General features: G+C 42.9%; 1 protein-coding gene across 1 annotated transcript in view; it reads right to left on the bottom strand.

Annotated features, from left to right (window-relative positions):
- Positions 1-14,020, bottom strand: part of DOCK11 (dedicator of cytokinesis 11) — a 199,849-nt gene that overhangs the window by 165,764 nt on the left and 20,065 nt on the right. The window contains exons 2-5 of the mRNA XM_081180379.1: positions 9,257-9,373; positions 8,096-8,185; positions 6,644-6,726; positions 5,705-5,774 (exon numbers count right to left, since the gene is read on the bottom strand). Of these exons, the coding sequence (XP_081036505.1) occupies positions 5,705-5,774; positions 6,644-6,726; positions 8,096-8,185; positions 9,257-9,373 (360 nt within the window). The remainder of the gene's footprint in view (positions 1-5,704; positions 5,775-6,643; positions 6,727-8,095; positions 8,186-9,256; positions 9,374-14,020) is intronic.

Below are 14,020 nucleotides of genomic sequence, written 5' to 3'. Positions count from 1 at the left end.
GATGCTTAATAAGAGCTTTAACCAAAATAAAATGAAGCTAATTATTATGTAGCAGTTACCCAACTACTGATTGGGACTGATGAAAAAGTATTTATTTAATGAATGTGTTAAGGAAATGTAGAAAGTTTACAGTTATTAATACACAGCAAATTTCATTCCCACTGGAGAAATTTTGTAAAATGTCATTAGATTACATCCAGTAGAACACTACTAAAATATCCCTGGCTTCTTGCCTTACATGGAAACCAAGAGGCACACTGAACTCTTCTTTTTATTAACATCAGTTGCTTTAAAAAAGAGAGACTGCCATATAATGCTTCTGTGGTTCCAATGGACTTGCTTTGTAAATCCATTCTAAAGCTGTGCACAAACCTAGGATTATTGAAATGATAGTGCCACTCTGGAAATATACTTGTGTTCTATTCAAACAAAACAATTTTCTCTCCCAGATCAAGCTCAGGAAAACTGGTCCCGTGAAATTTTCCAGAAGTTGGCTGTACATAGAGCTAATTAGCAGACACTTGTGATGTCACAAACCCACCTCCATTGACCTGGGAACAATTTTGCAACTTCTTTAAAAAAAGCAGCCTGAGGCAACTAAAGAGCATTTGAATCAGACATCTTGGCCTTCCAGATGTTGTTGAAATCCAACACCTTACACTCCCTGACCATGCTGTCTGTGGTTTATGGTGGTTGGAGTTCAACAACAACTGAAAGGCCACGGGTTCCCTGTTTTAAATGATTACGTGTGCATCCCATATGCCTCCCTGAAGCATTTGGAATAGGCAAGATAGCTGAATTCAAGCTTTTGGATGACTTGCTTGTCTGTTATTTACATTGTAAAGGTGGGAGGAAGCCAGGCTCACTCCATTACAGAACTCCACTGTAACTTCTGATTTAATGCTGTGATTGTATGCATCCTTCAAATGCGCTGTTCTCATGAAACTTTGGGTTTTCTTGCAGAAATTAGAACTTAAAATTTGGCCACAATATGTTAATAGGAGTATTATATCAGGGCTTCTCCAGACTGGTGTTTTATTTGTGTGTGTGTGTTCCACCGTGGGTGGGTGGAGGCACACGTGTCTTACACTTGTCATTGACACAGTAATAGTGCGTTAGTGGCAGATTTATCCTGAACCATCCACCCGTCTTTCAGCTTTATTTACATTCTGTGATGCTTCCCCAGTGTTACTGCATTATTGCCCTCTGGAGGGGCATTTTCTGTGCTATTGCCGAACAAAAGCAGGACAACCACCACTGCCACTCCCAGAATATTTGTGCTGTAAGAAATTACAGGACTTCAACAAGAAGCTACAAAACATGCACCAATTGGATACAGGGCAGTTTGATTGCCCCGAAACTTTTGCAGTCACAACTGTATTGAAAGAATGATTGTATAAAACTGCCCCAACACCACCAAGAATGCACAATAAAAAGGATGTCTGGAGGGGCCCTCACTTGCTGAATAAGGAGATGAAATAATAGTGCTTATAGTGTTAACTATTTCAATTGTAAGAGAGCATGAAGTAGAAAAGAACCATATAGCCTTGATGGAGCAACTTAATCTGATAGCTTAAGTTCCCCTGATTGCCATCTAGATGCAGCTGCCCTGGCAGCCCAGAACAAGTCTTCCGATGATATCATCAAGTCCTCCAAGTTCCCAGCAGCCCACGCTCCAGCACCCAACGAGATTCCAAAGATTGAGACAGAATACTGGCCAGGTCCACCCGCACTTGCGGCTGTAGGTATGGAACAACAAGTGACAAAAAGTGTAAACCCCACCCCCAGCTTTCTACTAACCTATAAATAAATTTAGACTAATATTAATTAGTGTGTGATACAGGGACATTGAATTCATTTGAAAATCTCCATTATTTGGTGATATTGAAACCAATCTTGTACTTTAGGTTTCATTTTCTCATGACTTTGTAATTTCAGTTTATCTCCCTCCTGTTCCAAAATTTCCCAATACTTCGGCATCCGACCTCCATATTGAGTTTCTTCAATGCCTTAGCCTCCACAGGTGACACCCATCTAGGGGTTTTGTTTTCCAACAGATCTTTATATCTTATCCAAACATTAAACAATGCTTTTCTAACAATATGGTTTTTAAAGGCCCTATGCACCTTGATTTTTATCATACCATAGATATGCATGCCAACCAAATGCGTTATTAAAACCTTCCAAATCCAAAATGTCTGTGTTCTCGAGGAGCATCCACTCTTTCAGCCAGCAAAACGCAGCTGCTTCATAATACAATTTTAAGTCCGGCAGGGCAAATCCCCTCTTTCTTTGGCATCTGTCAGTATTTTAAATTTATTTCTGGGCTTTTGCCCTGCCAGACAAATTTCGCAATGTCTTTCTGCCACCTCTTAAAACAGTCCATCTTGTCCAGGATCTGCAAGGTTTGAAACAAAAATAACATTCTAGGCAATACATTCATCTTGATAACTGCAATTCGGCCTAACATTGACAGTTTCAGATTTGACCATATTTCTAGATCTTTTTTAATTTCTAACCAACATTTTTCATAGTTGTCCTTATACAAATTCAAATTTTTAGATGTCAAGTAAACCCCTAGGTATTTCACCTTCTTAACCACCGTCAAACCTGTCTCCTCTTGGAATTTCTCCTTCTCCATATCTGTTAAATTTTTTCCTAAAACTTTAGTTTTTTGTTTATTCAGTTTAAATCCAGCTACCTGGCCAAATTGTTGAATTATTTCTAACACTTTTTCGTACTAGTGTTTGGCTCTTGCAAGGTCAATACTAGATCATCTGCAAATGCCCTTAACTTGTAATGTTTCGCTCCGACCTGTACACCTTTAACCTGCTGGTCATTTCTAATCATATTCAGCAACACCTCCAGAACCGAGATAAAAAGCAATGGGGAATTGGGCACCCCTGTCGTGTTCCTTTTTCTATCTTGAGTTCCTCAGTTATTACGTTATTTACAATCAGCTTAGCTTTTTGTTCAGAATATATTGCACCCATACCATTCTCAAATCCTTGCCCTACCCCCATCCCATGAAGATTCTTTTTCAAAAAGCTCCAAGAAATATTGTCAAAGGCTTTCTCCGCATCCACAAAAATCAGCACTGCTTTAGTGTTTATATTCACCTCTAACTTTTCCAAAATATCTATTATATTCCTTACATTGTCTGATAGGTGCCTTTTTGGGAGAAAGCCTGCTTGGTCCTTATGAATCTTCTCCATCAACACATTTTTTGCCAAAATGTCTGCAAAAATTTTGTAATCCACATTAAGTAATGATATTGGGCGGTAGTTCTTCAATTGAGTCTTTTCAGTCTCTGTCTTTGGTATGAGTGAAATATACGCTTCTTTCCATGATTCAGGTGCCTTTTTTTCCCTCTAGGATCTCGTTGCAGACTTCTTTAACGGTTGGATCAACCACTCCTTCAAAGATTTGTAATATCTGGAAGTCAGTCCATCTGGCCCTGGAGACTTGCCCAATTGCATACTCTGAATGGCACCCTCTATCTCTTGTTCTGTTATTCTCTGGTTCAGATCCATCTTACTTTGATGAGAGATTTTTTGTAATCCATATTTATCAAGGAATTTATCTATATCTTCTTCATTTTGTGGTCCTTGCGCATAAAGTTTTTTAAAGTAACTCAAAAAGCAATTTCTAATCTCATTAGGTTTAGATATATTCTTTCCATCCACTTCTAGGCTTGTAACTGTGTTTAGTTTCTGCCTTTTCTTCAATTGCCATGCCAGAAGTTTGCCACATTTATCTGCCGATTCAAATGTCTTTTGTTTCATTTGCTTTATCTTCCATTCAATCTCTTGGTTCATCAATTCCATGTATTGTATTTGATATAACTTAATCTCTCTCAGAATCTCCTGGGACTTTGGCTTTGCTCTTAATTTTTTCTCTCCTTCCTTTATCTTTTCCAAGATCTTTTCCTTTTTTCTCATTTTGTTTCCTCTTCTTTATTGAGTTTTGTTGAATCAAGAAACCTCGCATCACAGCTTTACTTGCGTCCCAGATCACTCTTTTTTCCACATCGGCCTTTAAATTTATTTCAAATAGTCCTTTAAAGTTTTTTGGGCCTTCATGTGGATCTCCTTATCTTGAAAGAGGGTGTCATTCATTCTCCATCTAAATTGACCAGTTGTTGTAAGTTTCATTTCCATCTTCACGGCGTTATGGTCGGAGCAGGTTTTTGGGCAGATTTCTACCTTCTTAATCTTAGGAGCCATCCCACTAGTAATCCAAATTTGATCAATTCTGGTCCAGGTCATCATTGCTTGGGAGAAAAAGGTTCCCTCTCTCTCAAGAAGGTTCCTTGTTCTCCATATGTCTATTAAGTCCATATTTTCAGTCATTTCGAAAAAGGTCTTCGGGAGTCTCCCTTCCTTGGTGGCTGTCAATCTTTGGAATACAGGTATGCATTTTGGAGCTCTCTGGGAAAATTTTAATTTAAAAATGAAAATGAAAAGGGGTTGGGAGGGGAATGCCCTGTTTGCCGCTTGCTTTTACACTGGGCTGTTTGCACACCTCTGTCTGAGATGAGCGCACTTGGGACAGCATCAAGGCTAATAAAAATAATAACAAATTTTTATTTATATCCCGCCCTCCCCAGCCGGATATGGCTCAGAGCGGCTGACAACAATAAAATAATACAGCATTCTAAAATCAATTCATTATAAAATCAGTTCAAATCAAATTCATGGCAACCATTGGGCTCGAATTAGGAGCAGCGGCTACAGGAGGAACTGCTTGGGAATAAGTGTCCCACTGCAAAGGGGGAGATTCCAGATTAGCTTTAGATTAATCTATCTGTGATGCCTGTTACGGCTTCTAAAATAAGGTAATAGAACTATTCTCAGATGTGGCAAGCTGCTTCTCATTCTCTCTCTGTTTCACACCACCTCTGCAATCTGGCAGGAGCTAGACATTAATTCGGCAAACAATTGTTTCCCCAAAACATTTGCTTCTGTGATGTGGAGGCAAGGAGGTAGGAAACCCTTCCCAGGAGATAAACCAACAGGCTTAGTCCCTCCTACACCCACAGATGCAGCTGTTTTCCCAACTGGGGCTACTTCCAATTGCAGCCAGCGTGGTGCAGAAGTGAGAATGCTGGACTTAAGATGACAGAGGCACAGGTTCAGTTCCCCACTTAGGGTGACCTTGGGGGCCAGTCAATCACTGGCTGCCTAACCTGCCTCTCACAGGGCTGACGTGAGGATACAGTGGGGAAGAAGGAGAGCCATGTACACCACCTTTAGCAACTTGGAGGCAAAGCGGGGATGTAAATATAATAAAAATAAAGATGTCCAGGTTTAGAGCCTGGCTAGGGAGAGAACTGGTGTTTTCCAGGAAAGAACTGGTAGGTTGATTAGCTAAGCATCCACTCCTGGGCCCAGTATAAAGGATGGTTCCTTTGCTTATTTACTTCTGGGAGTGTATACAGGCGTCTGGTTGGTAACTTGGAAAGCAGGATGCTGAATTGGCCTGAACTGGCTGCAAAGCCTTTTTAAAATTATGTTCTTTGTTGCTGACAATGGCTTTGAGCACTTGGAAACACCACATAAATACTAAAAGTTGTCATTGTTGTTCTGTAACAATTGGAACTTTTAGCAAACAAGCTTCCCTTGGTATATGATTAGGAAAGCTTTTGAGTTACACAGAGCACTTCATCGGCTACCAGACAAAGGGCTGACCCTTTTCTCCTCACCTCATCTTTTTCAAAGTCTTCATCAATTTCAAACACATGGTTTGGAATCTTGTCGGGGCTGAAGGATTTGCTAAGAGAAAACACACACAAACACACATTTAATTTATTTTTAAAAGAAGCATTCATTAATGTTTTGCCAACATGGCTGAATAACAAATGAATCCATAGATGGAGCTTCCAGAAAGGCATATGGGCAGAGAGGACCTGCTCTCTCGGGGGATGGAGCGACTTCCGAGGAAGGTGAGATAAGCAAAACTTTTTGTTTAGGCAGCTCTACCCAGACAAGTAATTTTAGTATGGGTAATTGTTTTTAAACTGCTGCTTTTAGTTGGATTTTGATAAATTGTATGCCAACTTGTTTTTCATGTCTGATCAGTATTTTTAAATGAGTATTTTATATTGTGCAGCAGCCGCATCTGCACTTTGGAACTCCTTGCCACTTGATGTGAGGCAGGCACCTTCACTGCACCTGCTGGAAACATTTTTGCGTATGCAAGCCAAATCCGGATGCGTACCAAGCCCACATGTGTTTGAATCAGGTGTTTAGCTGAACAGTGATGTTAATTATTTCTTGTATCTGTTTTTTTTTTAACTGATAATTTCATTCTTTTATTTCTGTATTCAAGTGATTCTTTTTACAATCAAATCTTATGGAATAAATAGTAAATACTGTTTTAGGTTTTAGGCTTAGAGGATTTTGCTGATTAAGAGGTATATAAAACTTGCAAAAAAATTATTATTATTAGTGTCAGCTGAAAGGCAGCGGAGAGACCTCTGAAATGAAGTCAATGAAACAGAAATACTACCATGCCCTGGGTTGCCTGTGTGAAGGGGAGGCAGCTAGAAGGATGTTTAAGGAACTTCTGAACATCCGGGTTTCGACATCCTACTGAAAGGAAAGGCTGTGAAGAGGCTGATTTCCCCTGGGGAAACACTTACCATGGCAGCATTCGGAAATCCCCCGAGTAGTCCTCATATTTGTAGTTCACTGTGTGCCAGTCTGAGCTGTAGGTTTTAATGCACTGTGAAGGAAATAGAATGCAAGGCGGTTAAAGTTCATAGCTGCCTCTGCTGCTAAAGACTGCAACAAAAACCAGGATTATAAACTTCAGTACTCCAAGGTTGCTAATTCATATATGAGGAACTACAAAATTAGATACAGGAAAGATTCACGTGGGTGCTTTGCTTCCTGCAGAACTCAACTGCCTCAAACTCATGCTTTGCACAATTTAACCTTCGCCCATTCTTTCAGTTTAGCTCAGTGGAACAGCATGCATCCTTCCCAGGAAGGTCTGGGATACACTTGGCTGAAACTCTGGATAGCAGCTTCCAGGGCAGGCAATCCTGAGGAAGAGGGACTAAAGTCCTGGCCTGGTGTAAAACAGCTTCTATGTTCCTGTATACAGAGCTACTACATAGACTCACACTTGGTGGCAGAACTTCTGCCTTGCATGCTCCTTGGTGGGGCCAGGGGTGACTCCTTGTCTGAAACCCTGGAGAGTCAGTGTAGATCAGGAATGGGGAATCAGTGGCCCTCAAGATAGTGTTGAGCTACAACTCCCACCACCTCTGACCAAAAGCCATGCAGATGCTGGAAGTTAAGGGTTCCTCATCACTTCTACAGACAGTACTGAGCTAAACATTATCAATTGCTTTGCACTTAAAATTGTTCTGCACTTCTGAGATACATCGGCCAGAGGTCTGACTCTTATCTTGTTTCCCTGTCTTAATCTGCAAAATTATTTTAAAGAAATAATTTAAAGAAAGCCCTTCACAGGCGACGTCATGAGTGTCCTTTCAGTTCTATGCTTGTCTGTCCTCAGCAGTTATTGTCAGGTTTTCATAATTAAAAGGAGGAAGCAAGTCACACGTTTGGTTTTCAAAAAATAAATAAACAAACATCAATTTCCTCAGTTACTTTTTTTAAATGCAGAGTTCAACAAAGAAGAAATACCCTTCATTGAGCAACACAACACAGGAAGCTTAAGTTCCAAATGCACCAACTCTTTCAAAAAGGGCCCAAATCTTCCCAAGCCTGCTGGATTTGCACCTAAATCTGAAGCAGCAGTTTACGGTTCTCCTAATGAAACTACAATTCACCTGGGAGTTGTGGAAAATGTGGTACATAGATAAATTGACTATGGCAAAGTGTGTGTGTGTGTGTGTGTGTGTGTGTGTGTGTGTGTGTGCAGCTGCCCCATCCTGCCTCCAAAAACTGGGACTGTGCCCTAGAACTCTCTGGTGTCACTGCAGGGTTTCTATGTGCTTTTGGAGCATGCAGAAAGGACTATTCACCCAGGTCTCTCTCTTTTCCTTTACCTGAAGGGGGAAAGGAGCAAGACCTATTTTGCACATGCACCCCGTCAGTATCACAGCCTTCAGGACCCTTACCTCCTGGACAAAGAGACTCTGAGCTTTCTTCAGAGCATCTTCTGGCACTGTAGACTGAACAGTCCTCCTCTGGCGCCCGACAACAGAGACCTGGAAGGGGGAGTAAAAGCAGTCAGAGGCTGCAGAATGACTAGAGTTGTAAGGGGGCTTTGCAGATGGATGGAAGAGAGAGGAGCACTGCTGTTGTGTCCTGGTCCTGCCTCCAGGCTTCCCACTGAGGACCCTGGTTGGCCCCTGTGAGAACAGGATGCTGGACCAGGCAGACCAATGGCCTGATTCCTAGCGCTTGTAGGCTCTTATGAGCTACAATGCAGATGTGTCTACAGCAGGCATGGGAACCTTTGTTCATCCCAGATGCTGCTCATCCACAACTCCAGCAAGTTTGGCCACAACATGGGCATCTGAAGGACCACCCTGCCCTGAGGGGAGACAAGACAAAGAAGAAACAGTTTTCACCCCCTATACAAACAAGTTGTTTTTCTTATTCTTTTGTAACTTTTTTAAAAAATTGTGCTTATTGTTGCAATAACCTTATGCAAATCCACACTGCAAGTTCTGCCTGCAAAGTGGTACATAAGTACAATCAATCAATCAATCAATCAATCAATCAATATATATATATCTAGAGGGTCAAAGTTCCAAAGTAACAATTCTGCATGGCAAAAGGGCAGCATATCCGGTGTGAATACAAAAGAAGTTTGCAGGAGCCCAAGAGCCCTCTCCTGTCCTGCAATTCTCAGCAACTGGCATTCAGAAGCATTGCTACTGCCTCAACTAGCAGTCACTGATAGCTTTCTCCTCCAGTTGTTTGAAGCGGTGGAGTGCTGATAGCACTAAGGCTGCAGGTTCAATCCCCGTCTGGGACAGCTTCATATTCCTGCACTGCATGGGGTTGGACTAGATGATCCTCAAGGTCCCTTCCAGCTCTACAATTCTAGGATTCTATTAAGTCTATGAATTTGTCCAACCCTCTTTCAACAATAAAGATGCAGGCAGGTGCATTCATCAATTTCCAAGGCTGTGTTCCTATTGTGCGCTGCTCAGAAGTGGCAGTATGAAGAGGTATAAATAAACTATTCGAACAAGCAAAAATGAAATAAGGGGAGCAGCTTGCAGCTGAGACCCAAATGCCAAGGAGGAGAAGCAGCAGCAACAACTCACAGAGGCGTCTTCCATGGGGAACATAAGCAAGTCCCGGAGAGGGTCGCTGTAGATCTGCGCTTTCTTTTGGGAGACGACATTCTCGTAGTCCAAGGGCTCAATCACCTTCGTCTTTTCCTGGCAGGAGACAAGACAATACACAGTCAGGTACTGCATAACGCTCCATTAACCATGATTGCCTCACTCCATAGGCATCCACGACAGCACTTTGACTCACAGAACCAGCACTGCTACAAGTGTCATGTAGTACTCGTTCTGCATTTATAAGTATTCAATCTTTTGGTGTGGCAGGGTGTGTTAGGGTACTAGCAACAGCAGCAGCAGCAGCAGCAAACTGAGTGATGAGACCATGGCATATCTTCCAACAAACCAAGGTTTACAATTTCCCAGGCCCTGCATTGTTAAACTATGACTGAAAACATTATAACTTCTTTGCACCTTCTAGAGGGAGAACTAAGATGTTTTGGGGATGGAATTATGCAAGCCAGGCTATACCATATCCTGGAACAACCCCCTTACTGTACACCTCAGTAACTGGTATGTTTTGCACGCTGGCTTCTTCTCTCCACTCCCAAATGCTTTTGTATTTTGATATCCCAAAAGTTGGTTGTAAAACCACTTTGGGCACAGCTCACTGTGGGAAGCGCCATACAAAGGAACTAAAGTGAGGAAGCAAAAGTGTGAGCAGCGTCCATCAGTATATCCATCCAGTTATACAACTACCCCAAAATATCTTTGTGCATCAGATCATTTGAAGAAATCTGCACGTTTCTGGGCTGGGAAGTGGCAAGCTCTCCCTGGGGGCTGTGTGTGTGTGTGTGTGTGTGTGTGTGTGTGTAAGAATAAAGCTTAAGCTGTGGGAAAGATGTTCATGAGCAGCCTTGTGGGGGTTTGGCCAAAAAAGGGTCTTATGACTTGGTCTCCAGCCAGTGCCCTGTGATGGGCAGAGCTCTTCTGCTGAATGAACAGCAGCTCACCTGCAACTTTGCAACAAAAATGCTTAACAAAACAAGTACATGCACAGAAACTGGCGAGTTCCCCCAGTTTTCAGTTAAGTGTGCAAAAATGAAACACTCTCTCCCATATACACCCTGCCTCCGTTTTTATTTATTTAATTAATTCACACCCTGCTCTTTCCTCCCAGAGGAGCCCAGGGCAGCAAACACTTGAATCCTAGAGCTGGAAGGGACCACAATGATCATCTAGTCCAAATCCCCTGAAATGCAGGAATCCTTTGCCCAAAGTGGGGCTCAAACCCACCGTCCTGAGATTAGAGCAGGTCTCCTGCTCTACCAACTGAGCTATCCCTCGGAGAGAGATGAAACAACTGAAAACATCTAAAAGCAGTTCTAATACAGATTTGTTTATCGCAATCAAGACCAGCCTTGCAAAGGGGGAAAGGTTGTCAGCAGATGCCACAAGATTGAAGGCCCAATTCCTACATTTGAGGAAGAGAGCTCTTGACAAGATGCCATCTGGGGGATGCTCTCATCTGCAGAGCACAGTGATCACTTGGGCATCATTTTGACTCTTAATACTGGAAGCCACTTGGGGCAGAGACCTCTCCTATGCTTTGTGAAACACCAGCGTACACTGATGACACGACATAAATAGCCACTACGTGCACACACATTAAAAGCAGTGCAAATTGCTCCTGCACTCTGCAAATGTGCTTGGATTCTTTTGCTATAAAATAAAGTTATTAATAACTCTTGTGTGTCCTTTGAGTGGTTCTGACTCTGATATCAGAGGGAGCTTTGATTCAACTGCAGCAGAAGCCAAGGCGATTGCATTTAAACCGTAGCCGCTCTCTCCCTTCCTTGGGCATTCTTAGAATTCTTAGGGGTAGTTAATCTGCAAAAAGGAACAGATTTATGAGTCCAGTTAAAAGCTCTGCCACTATTGCATTTTCAACACCCTCCTGAGCTGAGGCAGCGACTCTGACCCAGGTTTTTTGATCCTTCTGCAAAAGGAGAACTACAGAAGGACTGGCTGGGTTCACATCCTGGCCCTTTTCATCTCCTGATTCTCCTTTAGCCAGATGCATTTATATCTGGGTTAGGGCAGAGAAATGTTAAGCAAGGTTTCTAAAGAGTAAAATGAAATAGCCAAGAAGGATAGTACATTATCGCTAAAATGCTGGAGATTTACTCCTGGTAGAGTCTAAACACAGCAAGAGCCTGTTATGGCCCGTCTAGTCCGGCATCCTGTTCTCACAGGGGCCAACCAGATGCTTGTTGGACGCCTGCAAGTAGGTTTGGAGCACAATAGCCACTTCCCCTCCTGTGTTTTCCAGCAGCTGGTATTCAGCAGCACTGCTGCCTTTGACTGTGGAGGCTGAGCAGAGTCACCCTGGCTGGCAGCCATCAATAGCCCCTCACCTCCTCCGTGAATTTGCCCAATCCTCTTTTAAAGCCACCCAAGGGGGTGGCCATGCCTGCCTCCTGTGGAAGTGAGTTCCACAGGTTAACTACGCACTGCATGAGGAAGGATTTTCTTCTCTCTTGAATCTGCCAACATTCAGCTTCATTGAATGCCCCTGAGTGGTTCCTGCAACAGTTCTAGGGTTAAGACAGAGAGAAACTTAGAATCATAGAATCATAGAATCATAGAGTTGGAAGAGACCACAAGGGCCATCGAGTCCAACCCCCTGCCAAGCAGGAAACACCATCAGAGCACTCCTGACATATGGTTGTCAAGCCTCTGCTTAAAGACCTCCAAAGTAGGAGACTCCACCACACTCCTTGGCAGCAAATTCCACTGTCGAACAGCTCTTACTGTCAGGAAGTTCTTCCTAATGTTTAGGTGGAATCTTCTTTCTTGTAGGTTGGATCCATTGCTCCGTGTCCGCTTCTCTGGAGCAGCAGAAAACAACCTTTCTCCCTCCTCTATGTGACATCCTTTTATATATTTGAACATGGCTATCATATCACCCCTTAACCTCCTCTTCTCCAGGCTAAACATGCCCAGCTCCCTTAGCCGTTCCTCATAAGGCATCGTTTCCAGGCCTTTGACCATTTTGGTTGCCCTCCTCTGGACACGTTCCAGTTTGTCAGTGTCCTTCTTGAACTGTGGTGCCCAGAACTGGACACAGTACTCCAGGTGTGGTCTGACCAGAGCAGAATACAGTGGCACTATTACTTCCCTTGATCTAGATGCTATACTCCTATTGATGCAGCCCAGAATTGCATTGGCTTTTTTAGCTGCCGCGTCACACTGTTGGCTCATGTCAAGTTTGTGGTCAACCAAGACTCCTAGATCCTTTTCACATGTACTGCTCTCAAGCCAGGTGTCACCCATCTTGTATTTGTGCCTCTCATTTTTTTTGCCCAAGTGTAATACTTTACATTTCTCCCTGTTAAAAACTTCCCTCTATCCACTTTCTCCATGCCAGGCATAATCTGATAAACATGTCACCTCTTACCTGCCTTTCTCTTGAACTAAAAATGCATTTATTTAAAGATGTACATCCACTTTCTAATGCAGTAAAAGTCAATGTGGTGCTTTCCAGATATTTCAGACACCAACTTCTAGCAGCCCACTACCCAATGCAACCAATGGCCAGAGATGATGGGAGTTGCAGTCCAAAGGTATTATAATTTTAATGATTTTTCAAGAAAACATTAACACATCATATTTCAACAAACTTAGGTTTTCTCCTCCTCTCCACTCCTTCTTCCCACTCCCACACAAACTTAACAGAACTTGTCACAATAGGTGCATATATATATTTTTAAATGACACATTTCGATTATACGAAAACATCCTTCCAAACATCCCCATTTGGGTGGCCTGTCCCTATGCTCCTTGTTTGAGGCACATGAACTGAAGTGGAACCAGCCATGGTAAAAAATAATTGGATTTATTATGTTATCTTCTTTCTCGGATTTTGCTGGTCCATTTCTCCACCAGGATTAAGTCCTGAACATATGCAAACCAAACTTCAAATAGGGCAGCAGTCCAAAGGCATTTGAAGGCCCCCCTCGTTGACCTAGCCTTGTTCTAAGCCATTCCTAAGGCAGCTTAGAAGAGGGCAAATTCCTGCAGCTTCTGCTCATTCGCAGCTGCAGGTGCTCCCCATGCCATCTGGGGGACTGACAGCACATCTTTTGCAGCGGTGTCATCCGTGCACAGCTAATCAACCTCATTATGGCACCTAAAAAGAAGATCAAAAAACCCTAAGACAAAGGGAGGGAGGGAGGGAGGGAGGGAGGGAGAGAAGACTACACCGGGGTCAGCAAATTTTTTCAGCAGGGGGCCAGTCCACTGTCCCTCAGACCTTGTGGGGGGGGGCGGACTATATTTTTTTTTGGGGGGGGGATGAACGAATTCCTATGCCCCACAAATAACCCAGAGATGCATTTTAAATAAAAGGACACATTTTACTCATGTAAAAACACGCTGATTTCCGGACCGTTCGCGGACCGGATTGAGAAGGCGATTGGGCTGGCTTTGGCCCCCGGGCCTTAGTTTGCCTCCCCATGGACTACACCAGGGGTGTCTATTTTCCAAAGAGGGCCAGATTTGATGAAGTGAACCAAAGGGCTGACCAAAGTTACTGACCTTTGTTTAGGATTGAAGTTGTTGAGCTTTTTTTAAAGGATTATTACCCCAAGAAACAAACTTCCGCAGGGGCCGGATTAAACTGACCGGCAGGCCGAATTAGGCCCCCAAAACAGACTTTGGACATGCCTAGACTACACCATATGGGTGAAGCAAGAGGTGCAAGCCTCCACATTAACATAGTAAAGAAGTGATGAACCC

This window comes from Podarcis bocagei, assembly GCF_964188305.1.
Source record: "Podarcis bocagei genome assembly, chromosome: Z".
Taxonomy (NCBI): domain Eukaryota; kingdom Metazoa; phylum Chordata; class Lepidosauria; order Squamata; family Lacertidae; genus Podarcis; species Podarcis bocagei.
This window is presented reverse-complemented; position numbering and strand designations above follow the sequence as displayed.